This window comes from Lolium rigidum, chromosome 4 (assembly GCF_022539505.1).
Source record: "Lolium rigidum isolate FL_2022 chromosome 4, APGP_CSIRO_Lrig_0.1, whole genome shotgun sequence".
Lineage (NCBI taxonomy): Eukaryota > Viridiplantae > Streptophyta > Magnoliopsida > Poales > Poaceae > Lolium > Lolium rigidum.
The window spans coordinates 204,312,340-204,334,575 of NC_061511.1; the positions used below are offsets into that span (position 1 = coordinate 204,312,340).

Here is a 22,236-nt window from a genome sequence, read left to right on the forward strand (position 1 = left end):
GTATTTCAGCAACAATTTTGTATTATTTCTACAAAATTTCCTAGTACTACACAAAGTTACAACCTATTGCCAGCCTGCCGGACATGCTTTCGTTGAAGTGCATGTGAGTCCAAATAACGACATGGCAGTTAGAACGAAAGGCATTAGTCAATCCAAACAGCAAACAACTTTTCCTTTGTGAGAAACGAGTGGAGGAGGTTGTGCGTGAGGATAATAAGCCTGTAGAATTGTTTTCGTCCAAGCGGTGGAATCGTGGGACCAGAGAAAACGGCAGATCAGCATGTGTGATCGCCTCTCACGCTGAGCCCCTGCCTGGCTGCCTCCATCAAAAGTAGTACTAGTACACTGGAAGACAACAATAAAGAAAGTAGCATGACACGCAACAAGAGCATAATCCCCACAACTTACTGAGGCTCCATTCATAAATTCATTCAACCATTCAAAATAATCTCCACCAACCACACAATAATTCCAACGACAACAGCATCCTAACAGCAGCATTGTTCATTCCGGTTCATTTCACCACACCACTACTAAACTGTCTCTCGTGACATTCACTCAACATGGTTTGGGACAAAACAAGATATAAGCCTAACACAGCATTACTTGGTAGCAGATAAGAATCAAGAACTATCCTCTCGCTCACTTGGCAGCAGCCTTGTGCTTGGCGTTCGAGTGGGCTTGCAGGGCGTTCTCGCTGTTGAAGGTCCTGAGTGAGCAACAGCACAAAGAGATTCATCATGTCAGGTCTGGAATCACGAGGTGACAAACTTGGTGGTCCAAGAGCATGGGCGTTTGAAAACTTACTTGGGGCAGGACTTGCACACGACAGACCCACCAGACTTGGGCGACTTCTCATTGGTGGCTGGCGTCTTGCCAGCCACCTTCTTGGCTGGGTGCGGGGTGGCCACATGGACAGAAGCACCCTTCTTGTCCCCTGCAATGAAACCAAGAGCCCTCCTTAAGTATATCACAATCAACGACATAAATGGACACAAATGGCCTGAAAACATGCTTTGCATTTTTCTCACCTGTCTTTTGGCCCGAGGGTGTTGCGATCTTGGCCTTCTTTTTATCAGAAGAAGGTGTCTTCAACACGGTTTCAGCTGCCCTCTTCTTCCCAGACTCTGGCTTCTGCACACATATTACCAGCATCATGTACACTAGGGCAACAACATCACAGTAGGGAGATTTGTAAGAGGCAAGAAGGGCGCATCAAGGTGTAACAGACCTTGGGTGTTTCCTCATCCTCCTCATCGTCACTCTCATCTTCATCATCTGAAGAGCTGTCATCACCCTCGCTCGAATCATCCTAGCAAGCACCAACAGCATTACAGCGTCAGTCAAGCATCTAACTTAAAATCTATACTGGGACCATGGTGACATAATAAACTACCATGATGTCAGAAAATGAACTCACAGAATCATCCATGGGAATCAACGCTCCCTCAGAATCATCGTCGCTGTCATCATCACTCTCGTCATCATCACTGTCATCGTCCTTCTTGCTCTTTCCAACGGCAGCCTTTACATCAGGCTTTGGCTTCGCAGCGCCAGCAGACCCGGCAATCTTGACATGCTTTGGCTCCTTGTCCTTTGTTTCAGTTTTGCCTGGAAAGAATAGTATAAAGTATGCATTGGCAAAGGTTTTCTCCTAGACAAAGTTACAGAAGCATATGGTTTGACAAAGTTACAGAAGCATATGGTTTACCAAACAGAAATACATGAAAAAGAAATGCCAACAACTGAATGAACTGGAAAAGATAAAAGGGAGAGAGAAATCTGGATACCATTTGCCATGGTGGCTGGAACAATCTTCTCTTGCTCCTCTTCATCTGAAAAAATAGAGTCTGTTCAGTCGTCTTCATCTCAATACAAGAGCACTAGTACTACAAGTACAGCAACAGTATAAATACCTTCAGATTCATCATCATCATCAAAATCCATCTCATCTCCTTCAGCAGGCTGGAAGACCTTGTAGCCAGAGAAGAAGACGCTAGAGGACTTGGAGGTGTGCGAGAGCTCAAACTCCTTCTCAAAGACCAAATCAAACTGGATCTGTGGAAACTTGTCATTCGAGAGGGTCCCAATGGAGAGCTTCTGGTCGTCAACCTTCACGAACATGGTCGCCTTGTCATCCTTCTTGACCTCACCAAGGGCACCCTGCCAAAGATAAACAAAACAGGGAGAGAAATTTCAGTACCATACACAGTAAGGCAGGACAATTAAATTACATGTACACCGCTTGTTAAAAGAGGGATTGCAAAAGGATGAAGAGGTCACAATTAACTAATCGCCCGTTGATGGCAGGAGACGTTATTAAGGAGAATAAACAAGAGATGGGTGTATGGTTAGTAAGCAGACCTGGGAGAGATGTAGGAAGAAGTCATCTTCAGGTGAGACCTTGACTGACTGTCCAGGCTTGACCTCAAGGCCTGCACAAGTTGAAAAAATTGAGGCTCAGTTACATGTACAGATTTCAGCTTCTTTTCAAAGTAAAAAATAGCAGAAATGGAACATAGAAAGGTTGGCAATATTTGATAGAGAGAAACTATTCATAAATATGGTGATTCAAACACTGCACACAGCTAGAGCTAGTTGACAGCAGTATTGCAAAGTTGTCTAGGAAGTAAAAACCAGACATATAAAGATGCTGGCATCATGGCAAGTTCCAATGCAACAACGCTGCTACCAAGGACGGTGGAATATGAGATCACCTCCTGAAGGAGGTGTTCCTACGAGGAAACCTCAACAACAGAAGTCTTACTTTGTGAAGCTTTGCCTAGGAATATACAAACATGGAATGTTTGCTCCCATGAAGCTGAAGGACTCGATGTCCACCCGTCAAAGAAAAAAATGGTTAAAACAAAATGTGCGAAACATATAAAACTTGGAAAATTATAAATGATTGTATCATGGCAAGTCCCAAACATAAAATGGTTGAAAGAAAATATGCGGAACATATAACACTTAAAAATATAAATGATAGTCTCATGGCAAGTCCCAAAGTTTAACTGCAGCAACGCCCCTATCAAGGGCGATGGAATATGAGACCAGGGGAATCACAGCATTCAAAGGCTTATTCTGTGGAGTTTGCCAAGGAATATACAATCATGGGAGAGTTTGCTCCTTATCAGTCAACAAGAACTTGCATGTCCCTCCATCACACTATGACAAATAACTACTGGCTAATCCAAAGAATGAAACTACCAAAATGAAATACAGCAGGAGTAACTTGAAATGAATTGATGGTCGAATCCAAGCAGTTATCAAGCAAATTGAATGTAAAGCAGGAGGCTGATTTTACCAGACCGGAGATGGAAAACATATGGTTGTTACAGATATTGGCATATGGTTGTTGCAGGCAAAACATATCATATACAGCAGCAGCACGTACGGAGCCGTAAATCGAGCACTGAACGGCGGCCATGTAAGGAGGAGGAGGAGGAGGAGGAGGAGGAGGCGGAGAGGGCAAAGGTGTGAGGGAGCGTTACCCCAGAACTCCATCGGAACGGAGGCGGCTGGTGGTGGTGGCGGCGACGTGGGAAGAGCGCCGCGTTATAGAAAAAGCTAGGGTTTAAGCCGGCCGGACGGAGCGGTGGGGGTTTGGAGTGGGATGGTGCCTTTTAACAGGCCGAGCCCGCGGCCTGGCCGTCCGATGCGTGCGCCGCCCATCATGGCCGTCCGTCCCCGCCTAACCTGAAACCCTCGGGGCTGAATTGGATTACATAGACGGTGCGTGGGCTCGCTCACTTGGGCTCCATCTCACTTCTGATGGGCTGCCGTGTGCAGTTACCGCTCCCTAGAGACCGAGCGAGGAATCTTGTAAATCGCCGCGTGTGTGCGGGGGTGACCACCTGGGCCGTAGCCTATAACTGTTTTTTTTCTTCTGGTTTTGTGAAGGTTTTGGGCTATGCAATTCATGTCAACAATAATAATAAGATGGATACCAAGTATCTTATGTATGAAAATATCTATGTGTCATGAGTTTGACCTTTTATGAGTAAGTGTTGCCTCATTTTCTTGAATGCTAAGGACTACACCTCTTGTTTCTCAACTTTGGGTTACCAAGACTTTTCAACACTAGATTTAAATGTGCGCCTTGGCGCACGATCCCGTGAAATTCATAGTGATCTACAGTTTATATAATGATGTTTTTTATTTGTACAAAAAAAATTGATACTCTTTCTACATATAAGGTGTATAATTTTTTGAGAAAAGTCTCCAAAATATAAGATATATTGTGTTGGATAACCTGTATCAATATTTTTTAGGGATTCACATGTGGTTATATTTTGAAAACTTCTCTATTTTATCATGTCAATTGTCCAGGATAAATCCCACCAAAAACTTACGTACTTTTCTCTCCATATTCGTTTCTTAATTTCCATGCCAAATACTATACACCATATATCAAGAACCGGAGGGAGTACTATTTGATTAGGATAAAACACACGAAATAACAAATAGGGTAGCACACCATCATATACAATCAAGGAAATAGAGAAATATTTGGGGGGGCCCCCTTGGCTCACGGTGCTGATAAATAATTTGTAAAACACTATATTAAGCATCTGTAGAAATCGATGGTAATCAAACATCAAATGTAACAGAACTATCCAATTGGTAAAACACTATGTAAATCTTCATTAGTACAACATGTCTTTTAGTACGGACTAACTGTATAGTCAACAAAATATACACTGATTGCTCGAAAGACAGTTGGACTGAGACTTCTCCAATAGGATGATGTGTATGACGGAGAGAATGTCACCATCACTTCGCCCATGGTGGGTAAACTGTTGTAGAATGGCTTAAGCTGCATTGATCATTACCCTGGATCATGTTGTAGAATGGCTTAAGCTGAATTGATCATTACCCTGGATCATGGTGGGTAAACTGTTGTAGAATGGCTTAAGCTGCATTGATCGTCCATGGCTTAAACTTGGTAAAAAAGAAGGACGGGAGATCATATTAGCTAAGGGTAAAAGGTATCAGCCTTACCTTGTACATAAAGAACATTTGTGCTTTCTTGTTTGTAGCCTGAGAAAGTAAATCATGTTTATGCATTTTTTTGTTTCAAGTCAGCTGTAGCTATAGATGCTCACTGAAATTTTATTTTAGTTCAATAACAGATTCTTTTGACGTATCAATAACAGATTTTAGTTCACAGGGTTTAGCAGAATATTTGGGTTGACTTGGGTTTCTGTTTTTGCTTTAGTTTTTTGTAAAAATAATTGGATAACAAAACCTGAGTTAAGAAACAACATGCTATTTAACTCGTGTGGCTAAACCGGTCATACATGTTATAATGCTCAAAATAAGTATTACTTCCTGTTCCAAACTACAGATTTCGGGAATAATGTGTAACCTGGAACTACAAGTACGAGTACAGTACATATCTTGTTAATTTGGATGCCACACTAATGACTTCGTCACTACTACAAAACCACTCTGAAAATGAGCAACCCGAAGGTTCATGGAATCGAGTTTAATTGTTGAAACTGAATATATATGCTATAGGACTTCTGTGAAAATTGGTTGGCAGGTGTAAACTGGGTTGTGGTCTTGATGTACATCCACTACTCTGAATAGTACCAAGCCTAGGTTGATCAAAAGTAGGGATAAATGAACATTACCTATTGAACCAAAAAATGGCACGTGAGTGCAACATTCAGTTGAGCCTATGTGGAAAAAATGGAGCGTAATCTTACCTGATTGAGGAAGTGTAATTGCATTTGACAATAATTATACTTCTATTGGCAGACCTAGAATTGCCATGAATTGTTGTCGTCCTTGAAGATGATGAGTGCCATCATAAAATAGAACAAAGTGAGGCTTGCAGACTGAATATCCTCGCAACAAGAATAGGCATTTGCAGCTTGTAGCCTGCAAGGCCGTAACCTATCAGCAATGTGCCTACTTATAACATCACCAATATATTTTAGCTAGCTATTGGTCCATGTTACTTTAAATAAAAACTTCTTCTACAATTATCCGAGGGGATGGAAAAAATTGGGGTTTAGAAGATATATTGTTCTAGAACTATTACAATGCAGTATGTAAAGAAACTTAATTAGGTGAATATCAGAAACATACTCATGTTGAAAAGTTAGATGAATATTCAGGAGCAATAGATGTAAACATACAACGACAAAAGAAACACAACTAAACAGTAGAAATGAAAGAGTAAGCATCCCAACACCATTGCTTCATTAGATCATTATAGGTCATCCCAAGGGATAGGATGGCACGCCTACCAAGAAAATTCAAGTATCATCTGATAACAAAAAAATACACTTAGCGGAAAGAGATCCAGTTATACAAGTGGAAAAGAATGTAAAGGATAATTATTAAATCAGTTTCATCAAAGGATGATTGCAAGTCCTGTACAAACCATAACTAAAAGTGGTCAACAATATATTTCCTCTGTTACAAAATATAAGACATTTTAGTGAGAAAAATAGCCTACTAAAACATATTATATTTTGGTATGGAGGTAATATTATTTAACTCTAAATGACCATTGTCGACACTGGAGACTAAAACAAACATTAGAAACTCCATAGCATATAGCAGTGACTAAAGGGCATATCACTTTATAGACAACTATGATATGCACTTTAAATGAAGTTGCAATCACATGAACGGGTCAATACGTCACTGAAGTTTCATTACCAATTAAAAAACGGAGGCAAACATTAATCTAAAAGTTACCACTGAGCATACATGGAACTACACAAAAGGTTAAGCAGATGGCAAGAATGTTGAATGTATTGGTCAATGAGACCAAACCCAAACAAACCTAAGTAACACACTAAGAACCATACAAATGAAGTAAATTATTAATAGACAAACAAAATAGCTTCTCATCTCACCAGCTTGAGACAGGTGATTTCTTGAATAAACACAAATTGTACCTTTCTCACTTAATATTGTCATGTTTCAAGTTTCAAAAGTAACACCACTACTCATTTTAAATTTGGCATGTGAACTAAACTAAGGAAGATATCAATAGAAATGCAAACCGTGTCTAGCATTGTTTATTAAGATAATTTGGCTCATATTTCAACCCACACAGTTGTACTGCATTACATTTCGACTTAATTTATTCGGTGGCCCAAAATGGAGACCCCTGCCTCGTTTCCAACATTTTTATTTATTATTAGAGTGAGATCTGGCTTACTTTGCGAGCCAAGCTTCAGCTTAAAACAATTAGTACTCTTTAATATGCAACTGTGATGAATATAATTGCAGCATTGACATATACACACAGCCAATAGCAAGCGAGTGCTTGTTCCTACTCCAAAAAGAGGAGCAACAAGATTAGTCTATTCTCAAAATTACTTATCACTTGAAGAAATAGTACCCAAATATCACGATTTTGGTTCTTAAAATGATTACTTGACCACACCAAACTAAAAACTTCCGTTATCCATAATACAACGGCTAAACATATATTTTTATCTTCAGAATAAGGTGACCTGCAGACAATAAACATCTAGTATAGAACAAAAACATAAAATAAATGTAGTGTCTGTGTTCGCTGATCATACAAAATATTGGTTAGCGTTGGTTGCGTGAATTCATTATGGTGTAATGAGATATTGTTGTTGTGTAGCATCAGGCCATCAGCGTCCCGGAGCTAGCTCGGAGCTCTGCGCTTTCAGGTAGTTGAGAAAGCCAGACATGATACAGAAGACCCATCACCTTTCAATTGTGAATATAGCTAGAGTATGAAAAATAGGAGAAACGCTTCTAATCCTTACAAAGGTGAACTGAAGTTATACTAAGCATTCTCCTGCTATAATAGATGTTGAATTGTATCCAGGGATGGTTTTACCATTGTGTAGATAACCCCAATTCTAATTAAATTTAAATGAAGGCATGCATTGTGACCTATACAAATCACTTTCAACACTTTAAGGAATATATTTATCAAAACCATGGAACAAAGTAGTTTTTCCCCTCAGCAACAAAAGTACGAGTGTTCTTTTTCAAAAAAGTGAATCCTTGTTGATCCTTTATGGGATTAAATCAAAACATGGTCAAAGGATAAATAAGGAGGAAGAGAGGATCACCTAGTCTTAATGTCATGGAAAAGTGGCAGGTCGTGTTCTGTATGCAAAGCGCCACAATGACCAACCAGATCACCCAAACCTAAATCGATCATAAATCATGCATGCCTCAAGTAAAATACCAGTATCAGCAATCACAACCTAGTAGGAAACAACCAAGCTAGCATATCAACATCATCACGCCAACTATCAAACAAGCACTCAGCTAGCGACCATGAGGAGAGCATAACTCGCGATTTGGGAAGGTACCTTGCTAGGCGTTGACAAGGGGCGCAGGGCCGCCGGCACATCGGAGCCCCCAAGCACTGCTCCTCTTTCTCCTTGGTCGAATATCAGCGATGATTCTTGCTACTTACATCTCCAAAGGTCACCAGATAGTCTATTTTCTTCTCCTTAAATAGTACATACAACCATATTAGCTAGGATTTTTATCAAGCACCTTGTAAAGCACAGACAAAAACAGATTTGCACAAACAAAGATGAGATTTTCACCGTACAACTGAGACATGGAGAGAGAACCTTATGGTCTTTTTTGAAGAACAGGCTGTTGTGCACTGCTCGGCGTCCTCGGTGGCAACAAAGAGGCAGAGTAGGCCACGAAGTCCAAGGGCGGAGCTCCACCAGCGGCTCCACCCGACGATGGCACGACGACATGCGGCGGTGCGAGAGGCGGGCTATGCTGCTCCTACTGGACACCAGAAGCTCCTCTAGGCGACGGTTCGTGCTGGTTGAGGAGGTTGAGGCATGCGGCCAGCCCTTGCTCGACGCTCCTACCGGCCACCAGCAGCTCCTCTCGACGACGGTTAAGCCTTGTTATATAAATCGTGGATAAATGAAAGACATAATATGTTAAGATATTCTAACCTAAAGCAATAGCAGCAGGTTCACTTGGAAATGTAAACAAAGACCCTAAGGTAGGCATGAATTCCTACACGGTAGTGTCAACATCAGTTTTTTTATACAGTTGCAACTTCACTGGAAAATGCAAGGCTTGTTGCTCCCACCTCTTATCCCGTGAGGCGTCACTGTACTTTTCTTTCATGGGTGCATTTTTTTATAATCCAATGATCTAGATGACCAAAAAAAGCTTGAAAAGTTTAATATCTCTGCATCTTGTTTTTCCTGAGTAAGTTCAATTAGAATTGTCAATTATCTTGCACACCTTGTCGTAGAGTAATTCGGCCAAATACAATACAAAGTAATGGCACTCAAGATGCACTTGAGATAGTAGAGATGGAAACCCATGAATGGGGAACCCAAGGAGCAAGTCCCAACATGCAAGATCAAGATACAGAGAAATTTGAAATACCAACCTACCCAAGACATTCTTTTCAGCGAGATTCGTATTGTTAAGACAATAGCCTGAACTATTAATAAAAGAACATTAATAAGTGAAATCCATTGGAGACAAATCACTTGATGATACTTATACAGATACCTTGTAAACTCGAATATAAGAGCAAAATATTCCATCAAAGCTAATAAGAGAACCAACACTTGAAGCAACACTAAGGTACACACATAAACTGGCAAGTACATTCCATACATGCTATACTTTATGCCCCTTTCCATTGACTATTTGGAACATTGTGTTCTCTACGAATGGTACACATGTATATAGCAACAGAATTGCAATATGTATGGAAAGAAAGATGGAGATCATTACCTCGATAGGGGACATGCCATCCCTGAGGAACATGCTGGCTTTTTGACATGGGTAATGACATGAGGGTGAGATCTCCGTGCAGTCTGCATAATGCTTCCGGTTCTCACTCCCAGACCAGCAGTTGTTCGAAGGTGTTGGAGCTAACAATACCAGAAGTAAAAGTTATGTGTGGTGAACATACTGCAAAAAAAATTCCTTGCAGAAGAAGGGAAATAGAGAAAATCAAGAAGCGAGATAAAAGGGGATGCCTCGCCTAGAGCTTATTTTAATAGGACACGCTGAATTGAAGGGGTAAATGTGTATGCACAAGTTTTGGCTTGATAACAATTTAAAGCCTGAATATGCATCGCCAAATTCTTGATATTTCTGTCAATCTTCATCTTAAACTAATAAATTTTGCAAGAAATAGACCATATACAAGGACGTAAGAATAGTAAAAAGCAGAAATATGGTGGCATCAAAGATTAACCCATAAAAAAGATATTCAATCGAATTCTCTTTGGTCTCAACCCAAAGAGAGTGAATTATTAGAAATGAGGTGCGTTAAAAAAGTTTGTATGCTCATAATTAATCATCTTAGGCATAATCAGTAGGTAAATGGCAAGTTATTAGTGTGATAATACAAATCTAAGCATAGCTGAACTGAAGAAACATGTGAACAAAATATCAACAAACCTTCAAGCAGTTTGCAGATACACCAATGGATTGTCACATTCAGGCATATATTCACCACAGATTTCGCAGCTAATCAAAAATCTATTATTGTACAAAAAGGTAAAAATTAAATCCATGGATGCAGATCAATACTAATTATTCAAAAGTCAAATTGAGAACCAATTGGTTTTACATGGATGCACAGCAAATGCGGTAATTGTTCAGAAAAGGATGCATACAACCTAACGTAGTCGACCAGACTTGAGCTGGAGATGACCACCATTACCAGACCCTAGCCAGCAAAGACAGTACCACCAAATTAAATCACAGTACTGATCCAGGCCATTTGAATCCAGATCCAAATGGTTCTGTAATGTGCAGTTCAGACATTCCACGAAACACATCATGTGAAACATCCATAAATTCTTCTACTCATTCTTGAGCATAGTGGAAACCTAGCAAAGAGCTTCGCCATGTTTTCAACCATTTGTCAGGGAATGGTAATATATAATAACAGAGTATTTCATATTTGTTCGTGGATATGCTTGACCATGGTAGAACCATAACACTGAAGGGATGTTCAACAAGCCGGACTCACGCAAGCTAGTCCGGTTAGCTCTGCAGGGCTTCTCCATGATATACCAGAACATTGTTTCAGAGACTTGAATCCATACTTCTTGAAATATTCTCGAAATCCATATACGCTATGTTCATAGTTGAACTGCACATAAGGAAACAGTATCACATCAGCTCAACCTGGAACCGAGTCTATAAAGGCATTAGACTGACAATTAAATGAGTGATGTATTCTGCACGGAAACGGTGACACAAATGGCTCATGCATGAATATTTTGAAATAATTTCAGAACATTGCTTACAGGTAGAACTTTTGTGGAATACTTTGTGATGCCCTGATCCGCAATCTTTTCTGGACAAAACAACGATGAAGCAACGGATCTCTAGACAGGTGACTGTTTGCGCATCAACTTTCTGAGAAAAGAACAACCATAATCAAAAATATTTTACACTACAGGAAACAAAAGTATCACCACAGGAAGACCCACCTCGCCGTTCGGCCGCGGAGAGAGAGAGAGAGCTCGAACCGGCGCCATCGAAGCGCTCCTGCTGCCCCAGAAAAAGATGGTTAGAGCCGCTGCGCAGGGGCAAAGAGAAGGCGGGGATGGAGGATGACGGGAGATGCAGGGCACCGTCGGGGCATCTCTTCCTCTTCCATCAAGTGTATCTTCTTCAGGACCCCTCCATCTCTGCTGCTGCTCCTCCTCCTCCCGGTTCTCACCAGCAGGGCGAGAGAGCTAACGTTGATTAATATTTTACTTGGAGTAAAATGTACCCAAACCATACCTACTGTATTTTCTTGATTTGTTTACGCCAACGGCAACAAATAATTGATGTTTCTGCACAAACCTACATAAAAAACCATAAATATTATCTAGAAATAACACTGACATGCCTTGCATCATCTGATATACACATAAGAGATGAAGCCTTTGCACTTAAAATCAAAATTACGTGGTCTTCTGCCAGTCTATTTAGCACAGCTGTACAGAATATTGAAGCATCCAACAACAAAAAATCAGGTACAGTTGAATACAAGTATATGAAACAAAAGCTCATATAAAATCTCTCTCCATAACATGCTCTTATTTTAATTGCAAGATTACAAATAGCAGGATGGAGCATAAATATTAGCTAGATCGAACTCACATCCTGGAGCACCATAACCATAGAATAGCCCATGTACACAATTCGTCAAACACCTGGCAAGCAAAAATGTCATGAAGCCAGAGAAAGCATATCCAAAGTAGATCAGATCATTCAACCTCACGGATAAAGCCCAAGGCTACATCCCTTTGCAAAGGCAAAACAGATCAAGCACTAAAATTTGATGGGGAAGAGGTAGGAGAGGAAGAGAGGAGAAGCAAAGAGCACGTAATACCGCCTGGGAGTGAGGATGGACCTGCCAGGAAGGTGCTCCTCCTGCCGGGAAAGACGAGCGGCGTGGCAGAGGGATGCCGCGGGGCTCGGCGAGATTGTTGAGGAGACGGATCGGCGGTAGCCGCCGGCGGTGGCAACGATGAGGCGGACCGAAGCTCTGCGGCGCCGCCGACGCCCTCCTGCGCCACATCGACGCGCGCTTCGAGGGGAAGCCCGCCGTCGCGCCGCCCCTGCGTGCGGGATTGGGGGAGAGCGTGGCCCCGCTCGGCCGCCCCGTGCTCCGCCTCTCCGCCGCCGGCTCGGAGCTCTGCGGCGCCGCCGACGCCCTCCTGCGCCACGTCGACGCCGTCGACCCGCCCCTGCGTGCGGGATTGGGGGAGAGCGTGGACTGGGGGCATGCGGGGATTGGGGAGTGCGGCTAGGGTTTGGACTGTGGGCTGCCTATTTTAACCACGTTTGACCAAGAGCAATCTCACCCGCAGTCACCGACAGGCGGGCCCGGACGATGGTGGGGCCCACTTGCAGCCAGAGGCGGGTAGCACATGGCCATTGCATGGCTTTATCTAGTGGGAGGAGAGGTTAACCACGTTCTGACCAGGAGCAATCTCACCCGCAGTCACTGACAGGCGGGTCCGGACGATGGTGGGGCCCACTTCCAGCCAGAGGCGGGTAGCACATGGCCATTGCATGGCTTTATCTAGTGGGAGGAGAGGCAACAACGAACGGACCAGATACGCTGATGAGGTGATCCGACGGCCCAGAAGCGCAGATCGCTGTGAAGCCCCCATGGGGGGCATCAATTATACCTTTAGATACATGTTTCAACCAAGTATCGCAATGGGTACCTCCATGTCGCCTGTACAAAGGACCAAAAGATATGGGTATCTCAACTATAGGACATACATATCGAGACAACATGAACAACTCGTTGAGCATCCTCTCTAACTCTCTCTCTCTCTCTCACTTTTTCTTTCTTTTCTTTTCTTTTTCCACTCTCTTTCTTTTTTTCACAACTTTTTATCTTTTTCTTTTTTTACTCTTCCTATTGAGGATGCTCGTTGCTGAAACTTTTACCATGAAACTACATATATAAAAAGCGGTAGGTTTATATAATTTAAAAGAATGCACATATTCATCGTCACGACGACCAGTGGACAAGTACCTTGGGAGACGGTCTGCCTTGTCGCTAAGATAGCCTCCACATCCTCGATGGTCGCATGTAGCCCCGCCTCCTCCGCATACTCGCCTCTAGAGACAATTACTTTTTGCCTTCTGACAGGCATACAACTCGACAAATCTGGCCACAGAGGGGGGGGGAGAGTGAGGCTGCCGATGCACCTCCCGCGAACATAGCACAACACCAGTTATTACTATCCCGGTGATTGATGTAACGCCAGCGCCGCTAGCACATAGCTAGGATTCCATCCAGGTCAGGGAGAGCACAAGCGAGACTGTGAAATGGTTAGGGTTATCCTGGCTCTGGCTTCTGGAGAGGCTACGAGCATCATTTATATATACTAGAAGAGTGAAGTATGCTGGCCAGGAACGCTCGATGGCCGCACGATCACGCGATGCACGCATCGAGGGTTGCCTAGTTGAGTTTTGTTTTTTTAGGGGGGGCAAGTTGGCTAGTTGTTCCTTGTAGGGACGGACCACGCGGACGATGTGGCGGGTACGGACAGATAAGGGATGTTGGACCCATAATTCAGAGAGAAAACATGTCAAATTTCGGGACATATCTGTAGCTCACTGCTTGTGATGGTAAAGCACACGTCCGTTGGGAACCCCAAGAGGAAGGTATGATGAGTATAGCAGCGAGTTTTCCCTCAGTAAGAAACCAAGGTTATCGAACCAGTAGGAGATGAAGATCACGTGAAGGTTGTTGGTGAAGGAGTGTAGTGCGGCGCAACACCAAGGATTCCGGTGCCAACGTGGAACCTGCACAACACAATCAAACTACTTTGCCCCAACTTAACGAGTGAGGTTGTCAATCTCACCGACTTGCCGAAAACAAAGGATTAAACGTATGGTGTGGAAAATGATGTTTGCTTGCAGAAAACAAAAGAGAACAATAATTGCAGTAGGTTGTATTTCAGATGTAAAAGAATGGACCGGGGTCCACAGTTCACTAGTGGTGTCTCTCTAATAAGATAAATAACATATTGGGTAAACAAATTACAGTTGGGAAATTGACAAATAGAGAGGGCATAACAATGCACATACATATCACGATGACTACTATGAGATTTACTTAGGGCATTACGACAAAGAACATAGACCGCCATCCAGCATGCATCTATGCCTAAAAAGTCCACCTTCGGGTTATCATCCACACCACTTCCAGTATTAAGTTGCAAACAACAGACAATTGCATTAAGTACTGTGCGTAATGTAAACAATACAAATATCCTTAGACAAAGCATTGATGTTTTATCCCTAGTGGCAACAGCACATCCACAACCTTAGGGGTTGCTTGTCACTCCCAGCATTCAATGGAGACATGAACCCACTATCTAGCATAAATACTCCCTCTTGGAGTTACAAGTATCAACTTGGCCGAGCCTCTACTAGCAACGGAGAGCATGCAAGATCATAAACAACACATATATGATAGATCAATAATCAACTTGACATAGTATTCCATATTCATCGGATCCCAACAAACACAACATGTAGCATTACAAATAGATGATCTTGATCATGGTAGGCAGCTCACAAGATCTAAACATGATGGCACAATAGGAGAAGACAACCATCTAGCTACTGCTATGGACCCGTAGTCCAAGGATGAACTACTCATGCATCAGTTCGGAGGCGGGCATGGTGATGTAGAGCCCTCCGGTGATGATTCCCCTCTCCGGCAGGGTGCCTGAGGAGATCTTCTAAACCCCCGAGTTAGGGTTGACGACGGCGGCGTCTCTGGAACTGTTCTGGTATTTTGGCTCTCGGTACTAGGGTTTTCGGGGATGAAGGAATAAATAGGCGAAGGGGCAGCGTCGGGGGAGCCAGGGGATCCCTCCCCACGCCTTGGCGCGGGAGTGGCCCCCCTGCGCCGCCATATGGGGTGGGCCCCCTGCTGGCCTTCCTCGACTCCTCTTCGGTCTTCTGGAACACTCCGTGGAAAATAGGGTCGTGGGCTTTTGTTTCATCCAATTCCGAGAATATTTGTAAAACAACTTTTCTGAAATAAAAAACAGCAGAAAACAGGAACTGGCACTGTGGCATCTTTTTAATAGGTTAGTCCTGGAAAATGCATAAAAACATTATAAAGTGTGAACAAAACATGTAGGTATTCTCATAAAACTAGCATGGAACATAAGAAATTATAGATACGTTGGAGACGTATCAAGCATCCCCAAGCTTAGTTCCTGCTCGCCCTCGAGTAGGTAAACTATAAAAATAATAATTTCTGAAGTGACATGCTACCAACATAATCTTGATCAATACTATTGTAAAGCATATGAGATGAATGAAGTGACTCAAAGCAATGGTCTATAGTTTGCTACCAAAAAGATAATGACTAAACAACTGAATCATATAGCAAAAAACTTTTCATGAATAGTACTTTCAAGACAAGCATCAAAAAGTCTTGCATAAGAGTTAACTCATAAAGCAATAGATTCTTAATACAAGGTTTAGAAACAACACAAAGGAAGATTTAAGTTTCAGCAATTGCTTTCAACTTTCAACATGCATATCTAGTGGATAATTGTCAACACAAAGTAATATAATAAGTGCAGTAAGCAAGCATGTAAGAATCAATGCACACAGTTGACACAAGTGTTTGCTTCTAAGATAGAAAGAAGTAGGTAAACTGACTCAACATAAAGTAAAAGAAAGGCCCTTCGCAGAGGGAAGCAGGGATTAAATCATGTGCTAGAGCTTTTCAAGTTTTGAAATCATATAGAGAGCATAAAAATAAAGTTTTGAGAGGTGTTTGTTGTTGTCAACGAATGGTAGTGGGCACTCTAACCCCCTTGTCAAACAGACTTTCAAAGAGCGGCTCCCATGAAGGACGTTATCTCTACCAGCAAGGTAGATCATCCCTCTTCTCTTTTCTTTACACATGTATTTTAGTTTTATTTATAGCTGACTCCTCCCAACCTTTTGCTTTCACAAGCCATGGCTAACCGAATCCTCGGGTGCCTTCCAACATTTCACATACCATGGAGGAGTGTCTATTGCAAAATTAAGTTGCTTACTGATAAATCAGGGCAAAACATGTGAAGATAATTATTAATGAAAGTTAATTAATTGGGGCTGGGCACCCCGTTGCCGACTCTTTTTGCAAAATTATTGGATAAGCGGATGTATATGCCACTAGTCCATTGGTGAAAGTCCGCCCAACAAGATTGAAAGATAAAACAACACATACTTCCTCATGAGCTATAAAACATTGACACAAATAAGGAGTAATAAAGTTTTGAATTGTTTAAAGGTAGCACATGAAGTATTTACTTGGAATGGCAGAAAAATACCACATAGTAGGTAGTTATGGTGGACACAAATGGCATAGGTTTTGGCTCAAGGTTTTGGATGCACGAGAAGCATTCCCTCTCAGTACAAGGCTTTGGCTAGCAAGGTTGTTTGAAGCAAACACAAGTATAAACCGGTACACCAAAACTTACACAAGAACATATTGCAAGCATTATAAGACTCTACACTGTATTCCTTGTTGCTCAAACACTTTTACCAGAAAATATCTAGACCTTAGAGAGACCAATCATGCAATCCAAATTTCAACAAGCTCTACGGTAGTTCTCCACTAATAGGTTTAAACTACATGATGCAAGAGCTTAAACATGACCTACTTGAGAGCTCAAAACAATTGCAAGTATCAAATTATTCAAGACAGTATACCAATTACCACATGAAGCATTTTCTGTTTCCAACCAAATAACAATAAGTGTTGCGGCTTTCAGCTTTGACCATAAACATGAAAAATAAAACGAAGAACACAAGTGTTCAAATGAAAAAACCGGAGCGTGTCTCTCTCCCACACAAGCATGTTAGGATCCAATTTATTAAAAAGACTTAAAATAACAAACGAGAATAAAAGCACACAGACGCTCCAAGTAAAGCACATAAGACGTGACGGAATTAAAATATAGTTTCACTAGAGGTGACCTGATAAGTTTGATGAAGAAGGGGATGCCTTGGGAATCCCCAAGCTTAGACACTTGAGTCTTCTTGAAATATGCAGGGATGAACCATGGGGGCATCCCCAAGCTTAGACTTTTCACTCTTCTTGATCATATTATATCATCCTCCTCTCTTGATCCTTGAAAACTTCCTTCACACCAAACTCAAAGCAATCTCATTAGAGGGTTAGTGCATAATCAAAAATTCACATGTTCGAGCAAGGACACAATCATTCCCAACACTGGACATTACCCAAGGCTACTGAAATTTAATGGAGCAAAGAAATCCACTCAAACACAGTAAAAGAGGCAATGCGAAATAAAAGGCAGAATCTGTCAAAACAGAACAGTCCGTAAAGACGAATTTTTTCGAGGCACTTAACTTGCTCAGATGGAAAAGCTCCAGTTGAATGAAAGTTGCGTACACAGCGAGCATGGTCCCTTCTCCACCTGTCACGACCCCGACGGTGTGCCGCTTCGCTTCACCACCCGTGGTGTTAAGCAGAACACGACAGCCACCTATCCCCCATCAGCAGGTTGGCGTGGCGAGACTCATGACCCTTGGGGAGTTCCTCACAGCCGCAAAATCGCGCTCGGACGCTCTCCTGCAGACCCCGGCCGTCCGACGGAGGCTTGTGGAGCTCAACTTCCAACCTCGTCGCAGCTCGAGGATAGCAGGGCAACCCGGTGGCCTCAATGCGGAGATGAAGGCTATTCGGAACCTGATGCGCAAGCTCGGTCTGCTCAAAGGGGATGAGGCGCCGTCGGCTGCCGCCCTAGAGGCGTATCACAAGATGTATGAGCTACCCCTGATAGACGACATGATTGAGGCGATCACAGAGTTCTATGGGTGGTCGCTTTCGACGATCAGAGGCTGCTCTCCACCAATGCTGGGGATGACGGGTGGTCGCCTCATTAAGGCTTGATCCCCACGGGTGTTCCACGGGTGCTTCCAATCGTTCCAATGTTGTACGAACCTAGGGTGATGGTGGCCAATGTGCGAGGCCTCAATGATCGCGCAAGGCGTTCCGCTGTTAGGAGTGTAGTGTGTACTACGGGTGCGTCTATCGTGTGTCTCCAGGAGACGAAACTATCTGTTGTAACCCATGCTATCGTTATGGAAGCGCTCGGCGCGGAGTTTGATGATTATTTCTGCTTGCCGGCGTCTGATACTCGGGGTGGAATTCTTGTGGCGTGGGTTAGTCGGGTGGTGCAGCTCGACAACGCCCACTATGGCAAAAACAGTGTCACAGCCAAGGTCTCCCCGGTGGGTGGTGGTACTGGGTGGTGGTTGACCTGTGTTTACGCCCCGCAGGCTGAGGCTGACAAGGTCGCCTTTCTGGCTGAGTTGCGGGATGTCCGCGGAAGTCACCCGGGACCTTGGGCTCTCTGCGGAGACTTTAACCTGATTTACCGCGACGAGGACAAGAACAATGGTAATCTCAACCGCCGGATGATGGGCAGATTCAGGAGCTTCCTGAATGGTTGCGAGCTCAAAGAGATCTACCTACACGAGCGACGTTACACCTGGTCCAACGAGAGGGAGATGCCTACCCTCGTCTGGCTCGATCGGGTGTTCGTCACGGTTGACTTGGAGGAGCTCCATTCCAGCTGCATGTTGCGCTGTCTGACGGTGGTGGCTGACCACTGCCCGCTCCTTCTAGATTGCACCACTAAGTCCACAGGGCGTAAGTGCTTTCAGTTTGAGCGCTTTTGGTTGAAGCTCGACGGGTTCGACGAGGCTGTGCGAAACGCCTGGGATGTTATCGAAGGGGACCCAGACCCCTTTCGGCAACTCACCACCAAGCTGAAGCGCACGGCACGCTGCCTGCTGAGCTGGAGCGACAAGAAGGTGGGGTGTGTCAAACTGCAGCTGATGATAGCGCGGGAGGTTGTGATGAGGCTTGATGTGGCCATGGAATCACGACGCTTGTCTCCGGATGAACGTCGACTCAAGGCACACCTCAAACATGCCTACCTAGGCCTAGCCTCCCTGGAGCGCACTATGGCTCGGCAACGGGCCAAGATTGCCTGGCTCAAGGAGGGGGACGCCAACACGGCCTTCTTCCACCAACATGTGGCGTACAGGCGCCAGAAGAATGTGATACACAGCCTGCAGGTTGATGGCGCGGTCATCTCTGACCATGCGGCCATGGCCAAAGCGGCTTTCTCACATTTTGAGGGCATGCTGGGCACCTCGGTTGACAGGTTGTACTCGCTGGACCTAGATTTCCTGGGCTCCTGATAACCCACAAGTATAGGGGATCGCAACAGTCTTTGAGGGAAGTAAAACCCAAATTTATTGATTCGACACAAGGGGAGACAAAGAATACTTATAAGCCTTAACAACTGAGTTGTCAATTCAGTCGCACCTGGAAAAGCACTAGTAACAGGGGTGATGTGAAAGCAGCAGTAATATGAGAGCAATAGTAACAGTAACACAGAGCAATGGCACCAGAAAATAGTTGATACTACTTCCAATGGCATATAGGACCGAGTGAGTATTTGATGATGAAAGATGATGACAGATGATGACAGATGGACCGGGGTTCCCAGCTATCTACACTAGTGGTAACTCTCCAATAACAAGTGTTGGGTGAACAAATTACAGTTGGGCAATTGATAGGATTGAAATAGCATTAAGACAGAACATCAAGTCTATTAATCATGTAAGAATGTTTTCCATATATAGTCATACGTGCTCGCAGTGAGAAACTTGCATAACATCTTTTGTCCTACCAGCCGGTGGCAGCCGGGCCTCAAGGGAATCTACTGGTAATTAAGGTACTCCTTTTAATAGAGCACCGGAGCAAAGCATTAACACTTGGTGAAAACATGTGATCCTTATATCTAAGCCTTCCCCTCCAGTTATCCTAGTTGCTGTCACTCTGGGGCCTCGGGTTCCGGACATAGACATGTGCGAACAACTTGTAGATACAATCTAAGCAATAATTATAGAGCTTAAATCTAAGATCATGCCACTCGTGCACTAGTGACAAGCATTAAACACAACAAGATTGCAGCAACAATAACTTCACAAACTTATATAGTTAGACTAATCATAATGTAACAATTCATCGGATCCCAACAAACACAACACCGATTACATCAGATGAATCTCAATCATGTAAGGCAACTCATGAGATCATTGTATTGAAGTACATGGGAGAGAGTACCAACTAGCTACAGCTAGAACCCGTAGTCCATGGGGAAACTACTCACGGAGCATGATGGAGGCGGTGGCGTTGATGGAGATGGCTTTCGGGGGCACTTCCCCATCCCGGCGGCGTGCCAGAACAGAGATTCTGTCCCCCAAAACGGAGTTTCGCGATGGCGGCGGCGCCCCTGGAGTCTTTCTGGAATATGATTGATTGTTGTAGGGTTTTCGCGTCGTGAGGGATTATATAGGCGAAGAGGCGGTGCGAGGGGGTGCCTGGGGGGCCCACCCCATAGCTGGGCGCGCCCCCTCCTTGGCCGCGCCGCCAGGTGGTGTGGGGCCCCCTGGCCCCTCTCCGTCTCTCCTTCGGTGTTCTGGGTCCGTCTCGGTAAAATACGAGGTTTGGCTTTTGTTTCGTCGAATTCCGAGAATATTGCCCGAACAACTTTTACCGGAACCAAAAACGACGAGAAAACAGAAACTGGCACTTCGGCATCTTGTTAATAGGTTAGTACCGGAAAATGCATAAAAACATTATAAAGTGTGAGCAAAACATGTAGGTATTGTCATAAAACTAGAATGGAACATCAGAAATTATAGATACGTTGGAGACGTATCAAGCATCCCCAAGCTTAGTTCCTACTCGCCCTCGAGTAGGTAAACAATAAAAAGAATAATTTCTAAAGTGACATGCTACCAACATAATCTTAATCATACTATTGTAAAGCATATAATATGAATGAAGTGACTCAAGGCAATGATCTATAGTTTGCTAACAAATAGATAAGCAAAACTTTTCATGAATAGTACTTTCAAGACAAGCATCAAAAAGTCTTGCATAAGAGTTAACTCATAAAGCAATAAATTCTTAATAAGAGGTTTGAAGCAACACAAAGGAAGATTTAAGTTTCAGCAATTGCTTTCAACTTCAACATGCATACCTCATGGATAATTGTCAACACAAAGTAAAATAATGAGCGCAATAAGTAAGTATGTAAGAATCAATGCACGCAGTTGACACAAGTGTTTTCTTCTAAGATAGAAAGAAGTAGGTAAACTGACTCAACATAAAGTAAAAGAAAGGCCCTTCGCAGAGGGAAGCAGGGATTAAATCATGTGCTAGAGCTTTTCAAGTTTTGAAATCATATAGAGAGCATAAAAGTAAAGTTTTGAGAGGTGTTTGTTGTTGTCAACGAATGGTAGTGGGTACTCTAACTACCTCATCAACCGGACTTTCGAGAGCGGCTCCCATGAAGGACGTTATCTCTACCAGCAAGGTAGATCATCCCTCTTCTCTTTTGTTTACACATGTATTTTAGTTTCATTATTGATGACACTCCTCCCAACCTTTTGCTTACACAAGCCATGGCTAACCGAATCCTCGGGTGCCTTCCAACATTCGCATACCATGGAGGAGTGTCTATTTGCAAAATTAAGTTGCTTACTGATAGATCAGGGCAAAACATGTGAATTGAATTATTAATGAAAGTTGTAATTAATTGGGGCTGGGCACCCCGTTGCCAGCTCTTTTTGCAAAATTATTGGATAAGCGGATGTGCCACTAGTCCATTGGTGAAAGTTTGT

At 43.3% G+C, this 22,236-nt stretch overlaps 1 protein-coding gene across 1 annotated transcript; it reads right to left on the reverse strand.

Moving 5' to 3' along the window:
• Positions 1-435: 435 nt before the first annotated feature.
• On the reverse strand, positions 436-3,565 carry LOC124706877 (histone deacetylase HDT2-like). Its single transcript, XM_047238542.1, has 9 exons — positions 3,495-3,565; positions 2,365-2,435; positions 1,917-2,163; positions 1,791-1,835; positions 1,421-1,611; positions 1,232-1,312; positions 1,032-1,134; positions 808-937; positions 436-709 (listed from the first exon to the last, which is right to left on the reverse strand). Exons 1-9 carry the CDS (start codon positions 3,505-3,507, stop codon positions 643-645), a joined length of 948 nt encoding a protein of 315 aa, XP_047094498.1. The 5' UTR covers positions 3,508-3,565; the 3' UTR covers positions 436-642.
• Positions 3,566-22,236: the final 18,671 nt, after the last annotated feature.

What these genes read in the sequence shown, in the direction of transcription:
- LOC124706877 (XM_047238542.1), bottom strand. An exon ending in TGATGATGATGAATCTGAAG is followed by an intron (nt 1,836 to 1,916) that starts GTATTTATACTG and finishes CTATTTTTTCAG; the next exon opens with ATGAAGAGGAGCAAGAGAAG. An exon ending in TGATTCCCATGGATGATTCT is followed by an intron (nt 1,313 to 1,420) that starts GTGAGTTCATTT and finishes GGTGCTTGCTAG; the next exon opens with GATGATTCGAGCGAGGGTGA.